Source organism: Pectinophora gossypiella, chromosome 24 (assembly GCF_024362695.1).
Source record: "Pectinophora gossypiella chromosome 24, ilPecGoss1.1, whole genome shotgun sequence".
NCBI lineage: Eukaryota > Metazoa > Arthropoda > Insecta > Lepidoptera > Gelechiidae > Pectinophora > Pectinophora gossypiella.
The window spans coordinates 5,365,243-5,388,302 of record NC_065427.1 but is presented as its reverse complement, the minus strand read 5'-3'; the positions used below and the strand labels follow the sequence as shown (position 1 = coordinate 5,388,302).

The 23,060-nt window shown below is 40.5% G+C and overlaps 1 protein-coding gene and 1 long non-coding RNA gene across 4 annotated transcripts in view; one reads left to right on the top strand and one right to left on the bottom strand.

Moving 5' to 3' along the window:
* Positions 1-2,543: 2,543 nt before the first annotated feature.
* The window catches only part of LOC126377796 (ankyrin-3-like), a 215,637-nt gene continuing 195,120 nt past the window's right edge, over positions 2,544-23,060 (bottom strand). For 2 of the 3 annotated variants that reach the window (XM_050025633.1, XM_050025635.1), the window contains exons 18-33: positions 22,441-22,521; positions 20,718-20,889; positions 18,599-18,718; positions 16,895-17,002; positions 16,249-16,378; positions 15,658-15,846; positions 14,944-15,135; positions 13,988-14,211; positions 13,276-13,402; positions 12,603-12,731; positions 12,172-12,264; positions 11,427-11,544; positions 10,951-11,057; positions 7,292-10,523; positions 6,804-6,885; positions 5,719-6,265 (exon numbers count right to left, since the gene is read on the bottom strand). In XM_050025633.1, coding sequence (XP_049881590.1) covers positions 6,232-6,265; positions 6,804-6,885; positions 7,292-10,523; positions 10,951-11,057; positions 11,427-11,544; positions 12,172-12,264; positions 12,603-12,731; positions 13,276-13,402; positions 13,988-14,211; positions 14,944-15,135; positions 15,658-15,846; positions 16,249-16,378; positions 16,895-17,002; positions 18,599-18,718; positions 20,718-20,889; positions 22,441-22,521 — 5,138 coding nt within the window. In that variant the 3' untranslated portion in view covers positions 5,719-6,231. Of the gene's footprint in view, positions 3,053-5,718; positions 6,266-6,803; positions 6,886-7,291; positions 10,524-10,950; positions 11,058-11,426; positions 11,545-12,171; positions 12,265-12,602; positions 12,732-13,275; positions 13,403-13,987; positions 14,212-14,943; positions 15,136-15,657; positions 15,847-16,248; positions 16,379-16,894; positions 17,003-18,598; positions 18,719-20,717; positions 20,890-22,440; positions 22,522-23,060 lie in introns of those variants that run through there. The other variant, XM_050025634.1, reaches the window with a different exon arrangement.
* Positions 14,118-16,071, top strand: LOC126377941 (uncharacterized). The gene is made up of 2 exons (XR_007568013.1): positions 14,118-14,236; positions 14,875-16,071. It is a non-coding gene; the product is annotated as an uncharacterized LOC126377941 (long non-coding RNA).

The window sequence follows — 23,060 nt, the reverse complement described above, 5'->3', positions numbered from 1 at the left end:
ATCGGACCAACCAAAAGTTCACAGCATTCCACGGATTTCTCCTTGTTTTCTGAAAAAGTTATCTGTAACTTGAGTTTTATGTGCAGTAAAAATTGATTACAATTGTTTTTAACAATATTGGAACTTACAATTTTGGATAATGTTAGATCTCGTATTCTGCCATTGTAAAGAAATCAATGGACGCCTGTTCAGGCGCATACAAGCGTTTAATCTTACAATTTGTAGTGTCAAAGAATAGAGTGTGAAAAATTGTCGCGTTGTGCATTCTAAAGCCAGAATACGAGAACTAACCTCGTCTAGCAGTATATTTTTTTTGATAATCATTGTAATATTAGCTATTAGCTACGTTTATAGGCAATACAAGACCTTACGCGACAGTTTTTAAAACTTACACGAGTCACCTATGGTAACACCTTTTATCAACATTATTGAGTCAATTTAACCACAGTATAATTGACAACGAAAATATTGGTCGTGCAATAATTTCGCAATGTTACTTAAAAAACAAAACATTAGAGGCTTTCAGAAATGCGTTTTAGACTGTTTAAAATATGTTTATAATTTTAAAACATGTTTAGGTTGAAAACACGTCAATGTTTTAAGTGGCATAAACATGAAGATATTAAAGTTGGTAAGCATATTTATTATGTAGCTTTTACCGCAATAATGGCCCCGATTCCTGCAGACACCGCCTAATTTTATTTTAGGTTATATCCGTCATTTTCGTATCCGTCGAAAAGGAAAGGGACGGATGATTCACAGCTCTTAATTTTAGGAAGAATGAGTAAATTAATGTGTCGGGTTATTGACTGACGTAAAATTTTTAGACGGTTGGTTTAGATTTGTGCTTAAAATTGACGTGTGTTCCATAAATTTTATGCTTGTCGATTACCCGTCCCTTTCCTTTTCGGCGGATAAGAAAAGGACAGATATAACTTAAAATAAAATTAGATGGTATTTACAGGAATTAGCACCAAGGCTAATTTTGTTTAAAATGTACTCGTTAACGTAAATTGATGTACCACTTAACTGCTATAAAATTTAAAAAAATTAGGTGTTTGAACAGAACGAGGGACCAGGCTACGTTCCCCCCAAAAAAAAATAAAATAAAAAAAATAAATGGCGCTGTAAAAAAAATCATGGATAACAGACATATGCATCGTTTACCTTTGTTTTTGGTTACAAATAATGACCATTTTAATTACACCCAGGCACAATACATCTTCCACCCATTATTATTCTGATCAAAATAAAGAGAAGCAATATAGGTAGCAACATAATTTTATACATAATCTGATCCAAATATCAAGCAAGAATTATTCTTGTATATACTTCTACCATTATATTATTACTTATTTTTGAATAATTATGTACCCGAGTAATGAGAAAGTAGGTAATTATCACGTTAAATCTGAACAGCGCAATTTACATTCGACCTATTTACGTGTTCGTTGACGGAATTCACGGAGTTAGTTATTATAGTATTTTATGCAACAGTTGTATAAGAAGGGTCAAAAAATGCGAGTGGCGTGAGTTGCGATGTGAGCCTTGGCGAACATCGCAATAAGAGACGCCACGAGCATTTTTTGACCTAGTTATACAACGTTGCATACAATACTTTTTCTACGACGACGTAATTTTAAACGAAACACAAAAAATTTCCAATTTATTTTCCAACGCGCGGGAAAATGGCGGCAAATGTATACTTTTTTTTTATAGTATATCTATGGCACCAAACAAAGTAAAGGTGCCAGTTTCCAGGTCAAAAAAAAAAACAACAACAATGCTTTTTTGGCGACATTATAGTACAGTTACACTTTGTAAACAATGCTTTTATAGGCCATAGAGCGTACACTTTTTCAAAGAGTTTAATTATGTATGTACTTATATTAGACTTTTTGGTTATTTAAATGCCAGATTAAAGTAGAGGAGTAGAAAAAATTCTTTAGTTAGGTACTAATGTTATAATTGCATTACATAGTCGAATTGGGACTGCCTGTAATGTCTATGTAATTTGTGTTAATAAAAAAATAAATATTTTTTTCAGGAAATGTAGCCTGGAAAGTTCTTCATTGAGTCAAAATATTGTCGTTGTCAACTATATTAACCTACACATCTCGAACTATCTATACATAGGGGTAATATCCTATACTTTTCGCTTATTACAGGGTCGAAAAGCAAGATAGTTACTACGCAGAAAGATTAGAAAATCACTACAAAAATACAAAAGGAGCTCAAAAAACCAGAGTCGATTGGTAAGTACCAATTTCATAATTATGCACACTGTACCCCACTAAAAGGGTAATGTCGAAATATATGGGGAAGGGAAAACCAGTCCATTATCATCATCAGCCCATTAACGTCCCCACTGCTGGGGCACAGGCCTTCCCTATGGATGGATAGGGAGATCGGGCCTTAAACCATCACGCGGGCCCAGTGCGGATTGATGGTTTTTAACGACTGCTAATGCAGCCGGGACCAACGGCTTAACGTGCCTTCCGAAGCACGGAGGAGCTCGAGATGAAAACTTTTTTTTTTGTGGTCACCCATTCTATGACCGGCCTTTGCGAAAGTTGCTTTACTTCAACAATCGCAGACCGAGCGCGTTTACCGCTGCGCCACCGAGCTCCTCTGGGTTTTCTCACGACGTTTTTCTGATTAGACTTAATTAGGATCGTGTAGTTTAATAGCAAAATGGTGCGGAGTAAACATGGCAACCAACTAGTGTAATACCGTCGATTTTCCCAATCTCGATGTGACCTTGACGCGTTGGGCTGGATGGATTGGGCAGTATAATATCCGCTTTATCGCTACTGATTTTTACTAGTGTCGGTAAGTGGTATTTGAAAAAAAAAATACAACAGTAATTCCGATGACTTTAGAGTACATTCTTGGAGACATCGATTTCCTAATCTAATGGCGTAGTGACATACCTTGCTCTTTCACTGGCTTAATAAATCTTATAATTTATTATAAAATAGTAGTTACTGAAGCGATGCGCAGGGCTCGATATCCAGACTATTTATGGTTGCGTCTTAATTTGGAGAAAAAACTGGAACACAGAAAAGAAAAAGTAGGTAACAAGTACATACACTGTTGAATAGATAATGTGAAAAATATTTTTTGGTCGTAGAAATCTATAATTGATATAATAGTTTGCCAGCGTCACAAGGACTTTGCAAACATATTGAAAATGTGTTCATTATCTCTTTAGTGTTATCCCGTTTTTACATGGTCAGGTTACCTAACCTGAAAATGTACGGTAGAGTTTTTTACAGAACCCCGCGAAGGGAAAGCCAGCTCAATACAGGTTAGGTCACATACCTCCGAAATGTATTTCTCGGGAGTGAGGGTTTCCTCACGATGTTTTCCTTCACCGCTGAGCACGTGATAAACATTTATGATCCAAACATGAATCATTGGTTTAGGCCTGTGCTGGATTCGAACCTGCGACCTCAAAGTGAGAGGCAAGCGTTGTACCAACTGGGCTACCACGGCTCAGGTTTAATTGATAAACGTGTTCATATTGAAATTTTTTATTTTTACTCTTTTGTGTTTTGTGCTTCGGAAGGCACGTTAAGCCGTTGGTCCCGGCTGCATTAGCAGTCGTTAATAACCACCAATCCGCACTGGGGCCCGATCTCCCTATCCATACATCTTTTGTGTAAGTTGTTTTTATTCCGTGTTTTGTTTTTTATATTTGTTACACCACAGTCCCTTTATAAATAATTTCTTTATATTTATCTGATGTTTCCGTCATTACAGGCTTCAAGAAGAATGATGTCCACGAGGATTACGTCGAAGAGAAACAGCCTGAAGACCGATACCGGTGGACTGGAGATATCGCCTTCGCCAGCGAATTCAGCGGTTAAAAGATTTCGGTAAGTACTTCAAAAGATTTCTACGACCAAAAATACGAGAAAAATGTTTGGCAACGTAAAATATACACATATGAAAGCGAACTTACCAAAAGTGATAAAAATGTGTACGATGATGTGAATACACAATGTTTGTGCGTACTGGGTGAATGTGCGGCCATACACATGTGCGAAACATACACGATAAAAAAAAAATGGGGGTAGGTAAAATTTTTTAACAAACAAATGCAAAATACGTCTGCAAATTAGCTGCATAATGAAAAAAATACTACACATTTTTGAATGATAAAAAAATAAATGTACTTAATACAAAAAAAAAAACGAAAAAAAATTGATACCAGAGATATTTTGCAGAAAGGAATAGCGATAATGAAAACACAAAATTGATCGAGAACGTTTCGTATAATATCTTACAATTAACAACTTACAGAGAAAAATCACAAGCACTATTAAAACCGATTTCAAATGATAATGGGACGAGCTTTCATAGTGTAATAATTTTGTATTTACGAGCGATACCTAGGTATACAGGGTTTTAATGACACCGTAACGAATACTGAGGGGGGATGATTCAGACCATGACTCGGAGTTGATATCAAGTGGATTTTAATGTCAGAAAATTAATTAAAAATGTGTTTTTTTAATCATTTGCCGTTCCATACTTTAGCGATGGAAAATTCCACTTGATATCAACTCGGAATCATGGCATGAATCATCCCTCAGTTTTCGTTACGATGTTACTAACAGCCTGTATATATATATATGTATCAGCATATTCTGCACGCAACCGCACCGCGCGCGGCGGCAATTATGTCGAGGGTTTCGACCAATAGGCGCAGCGAATGTTATCTACGTGGATATACCTCGTACGACTATTGGTCAAAGCTCTCCATATAATTCGCGCCGCGCACGGTGTGGTTTCCATGTCGCGGGAACTGACTCCTGATTGGATGTTTTTTTTTAATAATGTACCATTTTAAAATCCTATTACCACTGAATCGGGTACAAACTCCGTGTATTGAAAATGATTTTATAGCTTTATAAAAACGCGATAGTTATCTATCGTACCTACATTTTTATAAGATCCTCCATAGTTGCCAAAATATGAACATAATATATTACTTATAGTTAGCGAAATTTATTTATATTATATTTTGTAAATTATATAATAAATACACGGACATCGTTTGTGACATGTTCAAGCTTTGCACTTAAATTTTAACTTTAAGGTTAAATTTTGAGCACAGTGCTTTAGAGTACTAGTGTTGCCGAACTATCGATAGTTTTCAATCTAAAAAAGAGCATCCTATCGACAATATCGATGGCTCAAACTTGACGATAGTATCTACATAATGCAATACGTCGATAGCATCGCCAGTTGAAGTTATCGATATTCTTATATCGGCCAACTATCTATAGTCTACTGTCGCTCGCCAACACTAGTACACATACAAAATAAATAAACTAGCAGATCTATTTGTAGTCGCTGCTACGTAAAAAAGTAAAACTTATAGAAAAATCTACAAGCGTGTTTAGCATGCCACTTGACCTAATTCTGTGTTTGTACAAAGCATGTATGTAAACTTTACAAAATAAAACATCTTTTAAAATAGAATAAATTATGCAACACAAAACATTGATAGTTACTCTTGACGTTATAACTCGCTTAAAGTTTAATAAAAAATGCAAAATCTCAGATTTAATAGTTAATTAAAAATACAATACTTAAAAGTTGCAAAAAGTATCCGATTTTATTTATTGTACAGTCTACGTCAAAAGTGTAAAATGGAAACAATTTTCATAAAAATAACATCAAAATTAGGCAAGATTAGATAAACATGATTTTTTTTAAATATAATAATTACTTTCAGTAAAAGTTATAACTAGAAACATCTAGTAAGTAATAATTTATTTGAAACCACAAAGAGTTAGTCAAGAGAATAAAATAAAATTAAAGTCGAAATTATACAGAATGCACGAAATGTACAGGTTTCGCGATTAGGATCCAAATAGACATACAAAAAATATCGTTTTTAAATATAAATCGATTCAATGGAACAGCGTTTTCTGTTACATAATGCAATGCGCATCTACTTAAAGGCAGGACGATTATTGCATTGACCTTTTCTTACTAAACTCGCAACGGGGCACCGGTAAAATATAGCATATAATTGTAACATTCATAAATGTTTCACTGGTTTTTGCGATTTAAAAAGAATTCTATTTACAAGTACTCAAAGGGGAAAAGGCATTTTATGAAATAATCGTACTGCGATGTAAACTTGAACAATAATAAATATTAAAGTTAACGACTATATCATACATCGTCCAGCGTTCGCCGTTCGTTCGCCTTCTATTTCTTATTCTTCTTTTTTAGCTTCGGAATTCTGAAATTCGTGCATGTGGAGTTAGAGCAGGCAAGTGGTATACAACAACGATTAAATTGTGAAACTTTTAACAAGTTCAAAGTGTAAAGATATTTTTGAATTTGAAAACACTTTTCTGTGTGATTATACTTTTGTCGTACAATATTTACTAGTGAAAATACTATTTTTCGCTCGTGAAAGTTAGAAAAACAGTTTTTTTTTCACAGCCGCCTTACTGTTTTTTTTTTCCATTTATTCTATTTATTAATTTTCAAAATGATTGAATTGGAATGTTTTAAGTTTCACAATTTTGAAAAATGTAGTTAAAACAGGTGGTCGAGCTTGTAATTTTAACAATTGGGAAGTTCATTTCAGAGTGATATTTAACAATGTTATATTTATATTTCAAATTGAAATATCACCAATTTTTTGTGAATTAGTTACGTGAACTTTCGTGCTCAATATGTGTTGTTATTTACATAACTTTACATTTAATGTTATTTAAGTATGCTTTGCATGTACGTTTGTGGGAAATTATTTTATTGAATGTAATTCTTACCCAGATCCCTTCTTTTGTGGCGACGGTGACGACTGAGCCTTCTCAGACTCCAATAATTTGGTGCTCGAATCTTTCATAAAACCTGGAATAGAAATGAACATTTTGTTAAATTCATTTACTATTTATTTATTATGTATTTACTTCACAGGTGGCAACTCAAGTACTTGTAGAACCACGGAGAAAATACGTTTTACCATCATGTTATAAATACAAATTCAAATTGATCATTAGTTTCTTAACATGCTGTTCATCACATCATTACGAGGCACACTCTTGTCGGTGTAGCCTCTCCATGGTACTTTTTAGGGACAAATAGGGCAGTGGTTTCTCTCTTGCCTTCTGCGCAAAACACAACACAAACGTGCTGTTGAAGAATGTAAATTAACTGTTAGGTACAAATTTATTATACCACTAATATTTAGGAGATCTTAAATGTTAATGTATTCGTAATCTGAACATAATTGTATGAGATATTTCTATTTATTTACCTTTGCCTGAAGATCCGAAAACCGAATTGCCCAAATCGTTGAGACTGCTCGTGAATTTGTCTGCTTCACTCGCCACTGCATCAAATGCTGCGTTTTCCGCCTCTCTCACACCCTCTTTAACCTCTTTCTGTGCCTCTCCCAACCTCGCCCCGGCCTCTTCCAGCCGTTCATTAGCCGCTCCTTTCACATCCTCAAGTTTGTTATCAGCTGATACTTGGAAACCTTCGAAGCTATCCTTCACATCACCAAATAGCTGTTTCGATGCATTTTCGGTGGAATGAGCGGCGCTTTGCGCGCCCCCATAGAACTCCCTAGCGCTATCATCTAAGCTATCGAAGGTGTTCCCAGCGGAACTCTGAAAACTGTGCAGCGTATCCTGCGCCGAATTCTCCCAGCTACGAGCATCGTCTTTGAAATCTGCAAAAGTGTCCCTTGTAGAGCTCTGCAAGTCTTCCCAGGTGTCTTTCGCGTCGCTCATTTTGTCCTTGGCTGCGCTCTCGACACTATCGAGAGTGCTCAAGGTAGAGTCTTGTACGTGACCGAACGCTTCTTTCGACGATCTTTGCAAATCGTTAATTTTGTCACTTGCAGCGTGTTGTATGTCTTCTAGTCCTTCTTTACCAGATTTCTTAATGTCGTCTACTTTGTTTCCGATATTGGTTTGGATCTCGGCTTTTTTGTCAGCCGCTGCATTTAATGTGTCTTCCGCAGATTTTTTAATCTGATCCGTCGTGTGTTCCGCTTCTTGTCTTATCCTGTCTAGTTCGCTCGCTGCTGCGCTTTGAACCTCATCTTTTTTGTCATGAATCGCTTTTTCTACCTCGCTCTTCTTGTTACTAATAGCTGCGCCCAGTTCATGTGTTTTGTCGTGTAAACCTTGTGCGAAGTCATCTTTTTTATCTTTTAAAGCTTGACCAAATTCATCTGTCTTAGCCTGTGCACTATGTACTAAATTCTCAGCACCTTCTTTTAATTCTTCATGTTTTTTAGAAATGCCTTCTTTGATTTCATCTTTTTTAGCCACGGCCTGATTCGCCAGATCTTTAGCTCCATCAACAACTTCATCCTTTTTGTCTTTCAGCGCTTGTTTCGTTTCGTCAGCTTTGTCATGAATAGCTTTGCCCACTTCTTCTGTTTTAGCCTTTGCATCCTGAACTAAATGATCAACACCTTCTTTTAATTCACTCGCTTTGTTGGTAACAGCTTGAGAAACCTCATCTTTCTTGTCTTGTGCGGCTTGTTTAGCATCTCTCGCTTTATCTTCAACTGAATGCCCAAAGTTAATTAAACCTTCCTTAGTGTCCTGTAACGTTTGCTTCGCAGCATCAGTCTTCTCATGTACAGCGTTTATTAATTCATCTTTTTTGCTTTGAATTGCGTTTGCGGTTTCATCTGCCTTTTCTTGTACCGCCTTTTTCGCTTCATCGGCTTTGTCTTGCACAGCTTTTTTAGTTTCTTCTGCCTTATCCTGCACCGCCTTCTTAGTTTGATCAACCTTATCTTCGACAGCTTTCGTAGTTTCATCTATTGTTTCCTTGGCAGCCTTCTTAGATTCATCTACAGTTTCTTTAACAGCTTTTTGCGTTTCATCTAGTTTGTCCTGAACTGCTGTTTTCGTCTCATCAACCTTATCTTGAACTGATTTTTGGGCTGCTTCTGCGGAGTCTTTAATAGATTTCTTAGTTTCATTCACATTGTCTTGAACCGCTTTCTTAGTTTCGTCAACTTTCTCTTGTACAGTTTTTTCAGCTTCCTTGAATTTGTCTTGAGCCGACTTTTCTAGCTCATCCTTTTTAGCTTGCGCAGATTGCGCTAACTGTTCAGCACCTTGTTTTAGTTCTTTTTCTTTCTTCGAAACGCTATCTTTCACTTCATCTTTCTTAGCTGCTGCTTGATCTAGCAAATCGTTGGCAGCATTCTTGGTATCAGCAAGCTTACCTTTGAGTTCTTTTTCAGCCTTGTCTTTCTCACCGAAGATGTTGTGAACAAGACCGCCAAGGAAACCTTTTCCTTCCTTCTTCTTTTTATTAGCTTTAGATTTGACTTCCTCTTTAGTTTCTTGGGCTTTAGATTTGAGATCAGCTGCCGCGTCCTGTGCCTTGTCTTTTGCGTTTTCAATAGATTCATTTACTTCTTGCAATTTTTCATTGGTTGCATCCTTGACATTTTCCGCTGTTTGTTTGGCTCCAGCCTTGATATCCTGAGCCGTACTCTTAACACTTTCTACGACATTTTGGCTATGCAGTTTTGCTGCTTCAGCTTTTTCTTGCGCAAGGAAATCAATGACATGCGCTTTGTGTTCTAAATTATCTTTGACAATACTGACAGAGTCCTTCAAACTATCAACAACATCTTTAGTGCTGGACTTGGCGTTGTCAATCTCAGCATTGAAATCATCTTTCAGCTCTTGTCCCTTATTTTTGACATCGCCTTTGACCTTATCATATTTCTCGATCAAATCTTCAGCGGCTTCATTAGTTTTTTGTTTGATATTGTCCTTTTCCTTCTCTAACTTGTCAATACCATCTTTCAACTCTCCCTGCAACTTATCTGACACCTCTGCGCACTTTTCATGAGCAGTGAAGTTGGCATTTTCAATTCTGTCGACTAGATTAGAAGTTTCATCGTGTGTATGTTTCTGTCCTTTGAATTTTCCATCGCAACAATCGTAATAGAACGCGAAAGGGTCTGATGTTTTTGTGCGAATAGGAGTTTCAACCGGTTGCATGTTGGAGTACTGTTCGTACACTTCTTGTGTGTTTAAATGAGGTCTGTCTTCGTCTACGACTAACTTGGTAGCGTACACTTCGCTTTCAATGTCGTCGTCGTCTCTATGCGGCTTAGTTTTCAAATCTTTAAACATATCGTCTACTTTACCGAGGAGACCTTCATCAATAATCCTAGGGGCAGGTTTTGGTGGCGATTTCTCTTTAGAATCGCGTGGTTTAGGCTGGGGCTTAGGAGAGGACTCTTTAGAACTATCTTCTCTATCCTCACTGTGACTGAAGGCATTCTTTACTTTATCAGCGATGCCTCCGAAGAACCCTTCTTTCTTACCATCCTTCTTGCCTTTCTCAAGGGTGTTGTGCGGGGTCTTGTCTTCATCAGAGTCGAATGTGGCCTTAGTCTTATTAGAGTCAACGATGGTCCCTCCATTTGGTTGGGGTTTTGGAGTCTTATCTTCCGTATCCTTGGTCGGATACTTGACGTCGCCGTTTGTGATGATCTTATCCTGAGAAAAAGAGTTAAATATGGAATCTAATGCACATAAAGTTTTTTTGAATGTATTTGGAATTATAAGATAATACTTTTTTAATCTTCTGAATTTAAAAGGCCGGTTTTTCTTTTAAAGACGGCAATGGTGCCGATTCGGGCAACCACCAACCTGATTTTAACTTAATTTGACAGGACTACAACTAGGGTCACTTTCTTGCACTCAAGAACTCTTTCTTGAGTACAATAAGTGATTATAAGTGAAGGACGGCACTAGTTTAAAAGCTGCCAAACTAAAATTAGGTTAAGTTCGTGTGCGCCCGAATAAGAACCAATAGTAGGTCTTAAGGTGGATATGATGAAAGAACTACTTGATTGATGATACTAAGTGACTGTCTTAAAACACCTTCTAAACTTTCGACGTAACCAGATGTATTAATACTTACATGTCCATTGACCTGCGTGGGCGGCGCCGGCGGCAGGGAGCCGGGGCCGAGACTGTTGTTGTGCTCGCCCCAGTGGAAGCTCAGCTCATCCTTCAGGGCGTCGAAGCCTGGAGAAGAGAAAGGTAAATTATATGAAGCTAATATATTAAAAGTGTCCTGAAAAGGCAGAACCACTGAATTCGACTTTAAGTTTGAATTAGAATTCATAATGTTTGGATCATAGATAGATAAATGATATCATGTGGTCCAGGATTTGTGCTCGGTTTGTGACCAGTCGAGCTTGAGGTAGACCAGCTGGCTCTTGCCGGCTCGCGGCACCCTGTATATACTGTGAGTACACCAGGGTCGTACACCCTGTATATAACAGCTGGACCACCTCAACCTGGAACCAGTCCAGTACGTGACTGGTCCAGGTTGAGGTGGTCCAGCTGGCTGTTGCCGGGGCGCGGTATCCTATATATATTGCGAGTACGTACCGGACTGGTCGAGGTTGAGGTAGTCCAGCTGGCTCTTGCCGGCTCGCGGCGCGATGCGGTCGGGCAGCTCCACGTCCAGCACGCACACCGGCGTCTGGGACTCCTCGCCTTTAGCCACCTGACAATTACAAGGACATTTCATTAATTATAACCTGTATCTGTCTCGATTTCCCTTCGCCGGTTGGAAGGTCAGACAGGCATTCGCTTCTATTAAAAACCGGACCTGTCAAATCTTCAGGTTAGGTAAGGGGACGCTGTGAAAAGTGGGATAATGCTAGGGAGGTGATGATTTCATTAATTATAACATATTCGCATTAATTATATTCGCATGGACAGGATGAAGAAACGGGGGTGTAATGCTCGTAGCTGACGAGAGCTGCAAGATTCAAATCCTGTCAGAGTCAACTCTTTTTGATTGAAGTTTCCAACAATTCCAACAGTCTCGGTGGTCTAGTGGTTAGAGCATTGGGCTCACGATCTAGAGGTCCGGGTTCGATTTCCGATAGGGACTTCCTTTGTTTGGCTAGGACAATGCAGGTTGAATCACGTTAAGCCGCTGGACCCCTTCATCAACCCGCAGTCGTGGTTGGAGTATGCTCCAATGGAGGCCTGTTACCCAGCACTGCGACGCATATAGGCTGTTTTTTGTACATAATGGACACGAGTCAGAAATTATGCCTTGACTGAAGTCAAGGCATAACTTCTCCAAGGCAATTAAGTCATATTTAAGAAATTCGGTACAAACCTTGGGCTCGTTCATGAAGTAAATACGTCCAGATGGCTTCTCTTCGTGATGCTTCACTCTCACGGTGAATTCTACTCGGTTGTCTTTGAATGACTGTAATAAAACGCAAGTTTATTATGGATCATATGTCTACTTTAAGCATCCTCAACCTCTCTGCCACATACATCACATCGGGAACCATGCAACGCTTATCCCTATCGGTCCACTAGGGTCGATAAATTCTTCCAAATATAATCTCAGACGACGCTCTGAGCCGAGGTTCGCGCCCAACTGGGCAGCCTCAGTACTGTTGTCTTAATTTTGTATTTTGTTCTCAGAGCTCACCATTTGTCCGGCCTTGTAACTGCTTGTTAACGCCATAAATCACTTCAAAAAAGGACTCGGCCAGGACCACTCCAGGATAGAAGCTACAAATAACATAGAAGACTAACCTCGAAGTTGAAGGCGGGCTGGCTCCCCGACTTGGTGACTGGCACCAGGTTGCCGGAGAACTCCAGGAATATCTCCTTGCCGTCCAGGAACCGCACTGCCGTCGAATGCGCCACTTCCGTGTAGTGCTCCTGCACGGGCAAAAAGGAGTGAGTATGTTTAACTTTATTTATTTTACATTCAGCCATTACAAAAACCAATTCGACTGAATCAAACACATATTACACAAAACTAAATAATCTTCTTCTATCGTGTGGGTTGTGAGGTGAATTACCAACCTCATCAACCCTGGGGTCAGGGTTATTATTGAGCCGCCAAAGGGGCCTGACGTGACTCAAGTAACGACTACGTACTTATATCAGTAGTAACGGGGACCAACGGCTTAACGTGCCTTCCGAAGCACGGATCATCTTACTTCTGGACAATCAGGTGATCAGCCTGCAACGTCCTAACCAAACTAGGGATCACAAAGTTATTTGTCCCCACCGGGATTCGAACCCGGGACCTCCGGATCGTGAGCAGAACGCTCAACCACTGAACCACGGAAGCCATCAAAAACTAAATGTATATTTTTTTTTAACAAGAGCTATAGCGAAATGCCACATCTGTGAAGTTGGCCACAGAACAGCTGTACAGAAAATTTCTTTAATTATTTATTTACTTGTGTTATTATACCTGTTGCAGCAGCGTATCGTACGCGTATCTGTCGGTGATGTACAACACTAGCAGTCGTCCCTCCAACGCGTCCAGTCGCTTGCCCAACACTACGATGCGCACCTCGAATGGCACCAGCAACATTTCTCTGTTGACAACGGTAATATTGTTAATACGATTACATTGATTATAGTCACTGTGGCTCTGTGGTTCACCGGCTTGCTTATCAAACGGGAAACCCGGTGACAACTGCACTTTCAGTAACAGTTGACCATTATGGCGCTACTACTCACCTCCTATCACGTTGATCAAAAAGAAAGCTCGGTCAGGTGTGTACTTAGTTAGTTCATCTTGCGATGGATGGGGATGAAAGGGGATCCAAATGGAATTGCATAATCTGCGGAACCATCTCAATCTTCATCAAAAATAGAAGTCAATTCATCTCCTTGAGAAAGATCTTTTATTCCAAACTGTAGGTCTCTATATTATGGTACGCAAGTTAGTACCGCTGAATAAGGCCTACCGCTAATGGCCACTCGCTGAATAAGGCCTGTCGCTAAATAAGTTTAGCCGCTGAATAAGGCCTCTCGCTGAAAAAGGCGTTTCAACTAATAAGGCCTTTCACCCAATAAGGCCTCCTCAACCAATAAGGCCTCTCAACCAATAAGGCCTCTCACCTAAAAGGTCTATCATTTAATAATACCACGTTATTTAAGTTGTGACAATTACTAACCTGTAGAGTTCGGTGGCGAGCTTGGTGGCGTCGCTGACGTTCTGGCAGTTCATGAGCCAGAACCTGGCGGAGACGGTGGTGGTGAAGGAGCCGCAGTCCTCGGTGACGGTGAGCGGCGTGGAGCCAGTCACGTCCTCCCACACCGCGCGCGCCTGGCCCCCCATTATGGAGCAGAGCAGGCGCAAATGGGAGGTCGTCGACTTGTCCTGCTTTATCTGGCCTTCCTGGGAAACCAAGAGGAAATATTAGGTGGAAATACTCATCATCACTGTCTACGCTCGTCCACTGCTGGAATATATGGGCCTCTCTGTGGCACGCCACTGAGCTCGATCCTCAGATAGTGGACATACTATTGATATGCAACCATATGTACGTATGTACTTACAATAGTTTCACAATATCAAAGAGCGAATTACTGAACAACTCTGGTGTCAGGGTTGCTATTGAGCCGCCAAAGGCCCCTGACGTGGCTAACGTAACGACTAACACGGACTGCACTTAAAATAAATATTCATCATCATTAATTTAAGAGCCACCCTCTTGTCGGTGTAATATTCTCCATGCTACATTTTTAGGGAAAAATAATGCAGTGGTTTCCCTCTTGCCTTCCGCCCTAATGTCAATGTGAAAATATATGTCATAATTGGCCAAAAATCTAGAAACAAAACTACTTTTTACTGAATATAACATTTGCTTTGCATGTCAACTATTTAGTGTTAGCAACTAGGGTAAGAGCGAGACATCCCCAACTCAAGCATTAACCTTGCTTCCTGGGGTTGCCTCATAACTTGATGCTGCTTGAAAACAAGAAATAAACACTTTTTTTTTGTGTTTCTACACTTTTTAAGCATCAGCATATAAGTAATTCAGTTTTTTCTTTATTTCAGCAGAGAAGATACTTTGGGAACTGTGTAAAATAGACGAAGATACTTCCAAAGATGTCCTCCTTATCTTACCTGGACTGGCAAGGGCGCAGTGAGCGTGATGCTCCTATGGAACTTCCTGCGCCTTGGCTCGACAGTTATCACGGGCGATACGGCGACGTGTCGCGGCAGCACGCGGCGACTCAGCTCGGGAGGCGCGCTGTGCGCCTGGATGCCGACACGGATGCGCTTCGTGAGCGCTTGCGGCGGGAACAAGGCTTGGACCTGACGACAATTTTGGTATTGTAAAATAACAGCGTCACGACGGTGTAGGAGGATACTGGTTCCCCAAAGTGACAACCCTGGCAGTCATCTCCAGCCATGTAATAGGGGGAGAGCATATTGCATAAATCCTGGAAACCACCTCATAAAGTCGAATTCAGTTTAGATATCAAGGCAATATTCGAACTCATTTGAGTCACATTTTGAGGTCACCGATTCGAACCCAGCACGGGCGCAATAATTTCCGAAATTGTTTTCGAACTTATGTTTGGATCATATACATTTCTGTGGCATGTGACCTAACTTGTATTGGGTTGGTTTTCAGTCAGGGCAGTCGCTTCTGTAAAAACTGGATCTGTCAAATCTTCAAGTAAGGGACCTTGTTCTTCTTCTCTCGTATGGGTTGTGAGATCAATGACCTCATCAACCCTGGTGTCAAGGTTACTATCGAGCCGCTAAAGGCCGAATAGTAACCCTGTCACCATGAGCGGCCCCTGGGAAGACCGGACAATGCTAGGAACTCACTTGTGGCGTATGTGCGCTGGAGACGGTGCCTCCCTCAGGGCCGATGATATGCACCTCCTGGCGCACGCGCGACACGCACGCGATGTAATGCGGGAAATCGCAGGTGACGATGCGGCACACTCGCTCACCGTTCTCGCCTAGAGTCTCGCCCGTGGAGCCGTACTCCTGACGCTCGCGCTGAAGAGCTTCCTGTTGGGGTAAATTGGACATTAGTAAATGGTTTTATTATTAACGAGTTTATCACCTGATTGAAAAAGTTAGCTAGCTCAAACACCTCCACCCACCGGCAGTGGAGCAGCGTAGCGGAGTTCCGGTTTTGAGGGGAGACCTGAATCCAACAGTCGGACGTATATAGGCTGGGTATATTGTAATATGCTGCTGTATAATATATTATGTCTTTTTGTAACCGAAAAACTTCATTTTTCCTGAAATTTTCTAGGTTTTTCTAGATTTTTCCTTTTCCCAAAAACTTTATTCGTTGCAACAACATACACACATAGATCTCTCTTTCGATAAAATTAGTTCCGGAAGTTTGTGTGTGTATGCTTGTTTGAGAATGTGTTGTGTATTCCCTATGTGTGTATAGTATACCTGTATCATGGGGTTGTCGTTGTTGTGGAGGTAGTGGTCCTGCCACGTGTCGCCGGTGTCCGAGCGAAGGATCACAATCTCACGCTCTTTGCATGACGCAGTGTAGATTGGCACCTCGATGATCACCGGACTGTGAGAGAATATGAAACGCATATTAATTATACTACAGTACTACTAGGGCAATTAGGGAGAATTGCAAAGCTGAAAGTGGCAATGGGCAGGACACATAGCGAGGAGAACCGATGGCCGCTGGGGCGGAAGGGTTCTGGAGTGGCGACCACGTGTCGGACGACGCTCAGTGGGTAGGCCCACTACAAGGTGGACCGACGATCTAGTGAAGGTCGCGGGAAGCCGCTGGATGCGGGCAGCGCAGGACCGATCGTCGTGGAGATTCTTGGGGGAGGCCTATGCCCAGCAGTGGGCGTCGTACGGCTGATGATGATGATGATGATAACTAGAGCATACAATCCCCACTCAAGATCGCAAATTCGAGATCCCGCGGGATTGGAAATATCAATCTCACGAGATCCCGGAATCTTCGGGAACCAATAGTAGGCAAGAATGAGATACCCGAATCATAAGTTTAATCATAATTGAGAATTGGTTTGGAGAATGATAATTGTCTGTATAACCAAAGTATACTTACGCCAAGAACTTAGCGCCCGATGGTTGCAGCTCTAACAGCCGGGACGCTAGCGCTTCGCCCTCCATGAGCGGGGGCGGCGCCGCAGCTGGGGCACGGCGTGTTGCAGCACTGAAATGGCAAACAGTAAGTCAGTAAGTTTACATAACACGAGCTCACTCCTATATCCCAGTCACATGTACAGCCAACGCAAGATGAACTATGCCCCGTTGCCCTGACACGTAGGGACTAACGGTATAAAGCGAGGGGCTGCCTCCGCTAGTCGCACGGCGCTTCAACACCTACAATATTGTGTAATATGGTTGGGGTACACAGAGGTACATCCATCGCAAGATGACCTAAGCACCCCGAGTCTCACCGATCTTTCTGTTAGACCAATGTGATAGGTGGAGAGCCGTATCGCCGTCTATAATGGTCGAGCCAACTGTGTTAGTGAAAACTGCATTTCAGATAAATTAATAACTGATTGGTACAAGTCCGGTACCGGGGTTTGATTGATATGAGCATAGACCTCTAACCCGCAGTAGAGCAGCACGGTTGATTGGCGATTCCTTAGGACATTCCAGCGGGACGTATACATAATACAGACTGTTATATGACAGCAGAGGGTCGACTACATTTTTGCATTAAGGCAGCCATGTTTTTATATCCGTTTGTTTACATCCATGTTTATTATAAACTTTGAGGGATAATTCAGATTATGATTCCGAGTTGATATCAAGTGGAATTTTCCGTCGCAAAACAATGGAACTGAAAATTATTTAAAAAAATTAACTAAAATTTTCACGAATTTACCGACAGGAAGTTCCACTTGATATCAACTCAGAATCATGATCGGAATCATCCCCCTCAGTATTCGTTACGATGTCACTAACACCATTTGCAATAAGTAAATAATTGTTGATTGATTGATTGATGTACGAGGCTAAAAGTTTGTTTTCGAAATTATTGAAGACTATAATCGAATTAAACTTCCGCATTTCAGTTTCTCTGTTATGATTACAACAGAACATTCACTCGATACCAAGTCAGATTCAGACTTTTGTTTCTAAATATAGCCCAAATTACAATTTCAATCAACAACATATCAATATCTGTTTCTGTTGTGGCAAACGCCCAAATCGACGAGTGAAACTGGCGTATTGATTCATATTCAACATAAATAAATAAATTACTAGAAATGTACAACTTAACAATGAAGAACTTTCCAGGCTACGGTCACCAAAAACAATATAGATAGAGAGAGCCCGAAAACTCCAGTTGTATATTCAGAATCTAGAGGTCTTTATAAAAGTTCAGTTCAAGATTTTTTTATAAACCTTGTAAAACTCTTAAAAAAGCTCTTCTTCTTCTTCTATCGTGTGGGTTTTGAGGCGAATTACTAACCTCATCAACCCTGGTGTCAGGGTTACTATTGAGCCGCCAAAGGCCCCTGACATGACTCATTTATAACGACTACGTACTTACACAGTAAGTAGTAACCGGGACCAACGGCTTAACGTGCCTTCCGAAGCACGGATCGTCTTACTTTCGGACAATCAGGTGATCAGCCTGTAATGTCCTAACCAAACTAGGGACCACAAAGTAATTTTTGTGATATGTCCCCACTGGGAATCGAACCCAGGACCTCCGGATCGTGAGTCCAACGCTCAACCACTGGACCACGGAGGCCGTTGCAAAGCCGATATGAAAGTCTTGTATACATACCGACATGTCACTCTGGTGGGCGCGGCGCAGGCGGCGGGTGGCACTATGATGCGTACTCCACCACGCCGTTTCGCCTTCATCGCCCCACCCCGAGCATCCACCACGAAGGACACCAGGAACCTGAAATCAACGGTTGTTGTTAGATATCCAGTGGCGACCCTAGCAATATATTTAGATGGTGCGAAACCTCAAAAGTGGCACCCCTCAGCCTCATAAAATACATAATTTCTCGTTTTGTCTTTTATTTGTTTAAATTTTAAAAATGTTGTTTATGGCACCAACGGCATCCTGAAAATGATTGCTGCTAGACCGGACTGCTTAATCCAACGGCACTGGGTCGAAGTAGCTATGGGTATAGTAAATAAGATAAAATAAGTAAATAATTAGATTTTAAATTAACAATACTAACATAGTTTATTAAGCACAATTGTTATTAACCTACTAATAATCTATAGACTGTTATACATATTTGTGTTGGTCTGAAATAAACGTTATATTATTATTATTTTTTAATACTATAGTTTATCTCCTCTTTCGGAGGGTATTTACCAGAGACACGGGTCACAGACCAAGTGCCACTGGAAGGAGGGAATAATTATTATTATTATTATGGCCACCGGGTATAAGTGGTATGTGGCCTGAATCTACCCCGATGAAGTTAGTTTGCGGCCACGGTGGACCAATCTTGGTTGATTTTGACTCTCCCACTCCCTCATTTCGTTGCCTGGTATCGGTCAAATGTTACGATATTTTATCTTGTTTTTCTATGACGTCACAGTGTGCTTTTTCATACAAATTCCAAAGTGGTTTCGTGTTTTTGACGTTTAGTGAAAAGTAACTGATTTGACTAGTTGGAAACTAGCCTATTTTTGCATGAAGCAGCTATTCATAACTCTAGATATTGCGTGACAGGCAATCACAAGAGTTAATCAAATGTCACTGGCGGTCATACTACGTTAGTGCGCAGTTAATCTTTGGCATGGTATAAGGAAACCAGGTACATATGCTCAATCCTATGACAAGCCGCCATTGCTAGCCCTTTGATGACGTAAGTGTTACCACTGTGTTACCAATAAATTGGTATCTTCAACATTCCGAGGACATAAATTTTATTATCGAAAATTAAGTGAATTACTGACTAATGTATTTAATTACTATTATTTGTCAGATATATAAAAATATTAAAACTAAGTAAATCTTTCACTAAAAGTTTGAAATTTCCTTGCAAAGTAAATATAAAAACATTGGTCGTGGGTAACTTTTTTTTACGAAATGGCAACACAATGTTAGACGTCAGCTGAGCTAACCTTGAAATGTTAGCTGTCACTTTTGAGCATACCTGGTTTTCTTATACCATGATCTTAGGTACGTATACTACGACTTATGAGTTGGTAAATGAATAAACAACAAAGATGTTACTCGCACTGCGTTCAATGTCAAGTGGCAATTGGTTTAAAATAAGCTTCTTGATCTAAACCACACCCCAGGCACTCTATATAAAAATCACATTCTTCGTGCGAGCGAGACAAACAGCCCACGCGCTCTCTCCCTTACTCCTTAGCGGCTTACGGCCATTTAGACTAAAGTAAGACCCAGAGGGGTGAGGTCGGTGCCAGATACGAATTGGTGCGGGGCGGAGGGCTACCGTTCTACATTCGCAGGATTATTCTTTATTCTATGTCTAAACATCTCTAAGTATTTTTATGGCTGATGCCTGATAGTGGTTGCCTGGAAGAAGTTGCTCCAGAGCAATAAGGCTGCCCATTTGTACTGTTGCTAAATGTTTGTATGTTTTGTTTATGTGCAATAAAGTATATTTAATTTTATTTTTGATGTATGTTTCCGACTGTTTCATTAACAGAAATCTCGTTTCCTTCGTAGTATTTACGAGCATTATTCGCACATGAAGATTTTAGTAAGAGTTTTAAACTCCTGTAGGGGTGTGTATGACACCCGTGCCGCGTGCGGCGCGATATATCGATGTCTTCAACCAATAAACGCAGCGAATAATATCTACGTAGCTACATGTTGAACGGGTATTGGTCGAAGGAATCGGTATATCGTGCCGCGAGGCCTGAGCAGCCTTTGTACTCCTTCAGGTCCTGTATGGTTGACTCACCCGATGTCAAGCGGCTGGCGGTCGATGGTGGCGATCTTGCGGTCATTGTTGCTGGGCCAGAGGTGTCCGTCCGTGACGCTGTCCTCGAGCGGCTTGGCTCGGTGCAGCGTGCCCGCCTCACTATGCATGTAGCGATACTGTTGCTGCTGTTGGATTGGACACTCCACTTCACCTGCCAAGGGATTGGTTACGTCAGTTCCGAGGGAATGGAATTGTCGATAGGTCTAACATATAAAAATCTCCCGATGATGACGAAGATTCCCAAAAATCCTATTATGAACGCAAAGGCAAATTACAGGTTAAATTGTTCGGTTGATGTTTTGGAACTTATACAAATTTAATTGGAAGACTAGTAGATTTACTTGCATTTCAGACTACAGTTAGCGTGCACGTCGATTTCGGTCCTTTTTTATTTAATCACATTAGACTCATATCTATGTTAGTATTACAGTCCAACAAAGAGTAATGTTTTTATTCATTGTTTTAAGTTTACGCGGTTATTGTCATAATTAAAACACATAATAACGGGTTCTTACCGCGTTTAAATGTCATCAGTCATCCCGTGATCATGGCACTTGCAACAGTGTCGAAATATCGGGAGTCTCATATCCCCATTTAAACGCGGTAAAAACCCGTTATTATGTGTTTTAATAATGGTTTTATTTTCTTAATTTTAAGTTTTTAAGTAATTTAGACTATTCAACATTTGTTATTGGCAATTGTGTCTATAAGTATAACATTACTAGGCAATGGCATCACCTGCTTACTACCTCGGCTAACAAATAAACTTTTATAAGGTCAAATTGGTTTTGAAGATTGCGATGACGTAGACGACCAGATCATCTGATGACATCATGCTTGGACCAGAGGTAATATTATGTATGAAGTGAATACAATGTGATTCTTATTTAGCACAGATTAGATATACATTTCATAAAACAACAGATATATGCTTCGGAAGGCACGTTAAGCCGTTGGTCCCGGTTACTACTTACTGATAAGTAGTCGTTACATGAGCCATGTCTGGGGCCTTTGGCGGTTCAATAATAACGGTTGATGAGGTTGGTAATTCACCTCACAACCCTGGTGTCAGGGCAATGTAACGACTACTAACTTACATCAGTACGTAGTAACCGGGACCATCGGCTTAACGTGTCTTCCGAAGCGGAGATCACAATGTAATGTCCTAACTAAACATCACATCGTGATATGTCCCCACCGGGATTTGAAGCCGGGACCTCCAGATCGTGAGCCCAGCGCTCAAACCACTGGACCACTGAGGCCGTTATCTATATAGTCTTGGAATCGTCCATCAAGACAGTTTCCATACGAATGTAATTGAAATGTCTGTAGTTCAAGGACCAATCTTTTTCGGTTCCGATCGTCAACATACCTACATACATAATCTCACGCATAAATTTCCTAAGTCAATCACCATCAGCCGTACGACGCCCACTGCTGGGCATAGGCCTCCCCCAAGGATCTCCACGACGATCGGTCCTGCGCTGCCCGCAGCGGCTACCCGCGACCTTCACCAGATCGTCGGTCCACCTTGTAGCGGGCCTACCCACTGAGCGTCGTACGACACGTGGTCGCCATTCTAGAACCTTTCCGCCCCAGCAGCCATCGGTTCTCCTCGCTATGTCTATGTATGTATGTATTTCCTAAGCAGAGTCTAGATAATTTTCGTTTAGCCTTTTCCTAATTAATATAAATGTCTTACCTCCTTCGTCCTCGGAGTCACTCATGAATGTATCCTGCATCAGCTCGGGGGCTGCCACGCGGTATTTGCCTTCCAGACCACCTGCAACAAACAAGAACAACATTCATTGGCAAATTGTTGGACAAAGTAAACATCTCTTAAAGCACGTCATATCTATTTCGTCGCTTTATAGTGAGTATACCGTTACCTTTTAAAAAAAATACAATTAAAAACCTTTACTACTTTCAATTTATAACAAAAAGCATATTATCGGGTAAATGCTAAATGCTGACCATCTGCAAACTGTACCTACCATTTTTAAGGCGAATAAATGAATTATGAATTAAAAATGTAAACGAATTTCTATTTATCTGGGTTGAAAGTTTATCAAACATCACATACGAATCGTAATTTTTCAAAATGGCGCTTAGGTACGTGGTTTTCACTAGGTAAGGGTAAGTCTTCAGGAGAAGCGTCGAAAATACGGATAAAAATAAAAAACGTTCTCTATCCAAAAAGATAGAAAGAAGAAAGAAGACATAATTCTAAGTTTCTAGCGTTTACAAACTGTTCATATGCTCATTTTAATGGCTTTACAATACACTTCGTAGATACACGTGTTTCATATTTAGTTCTTCTAT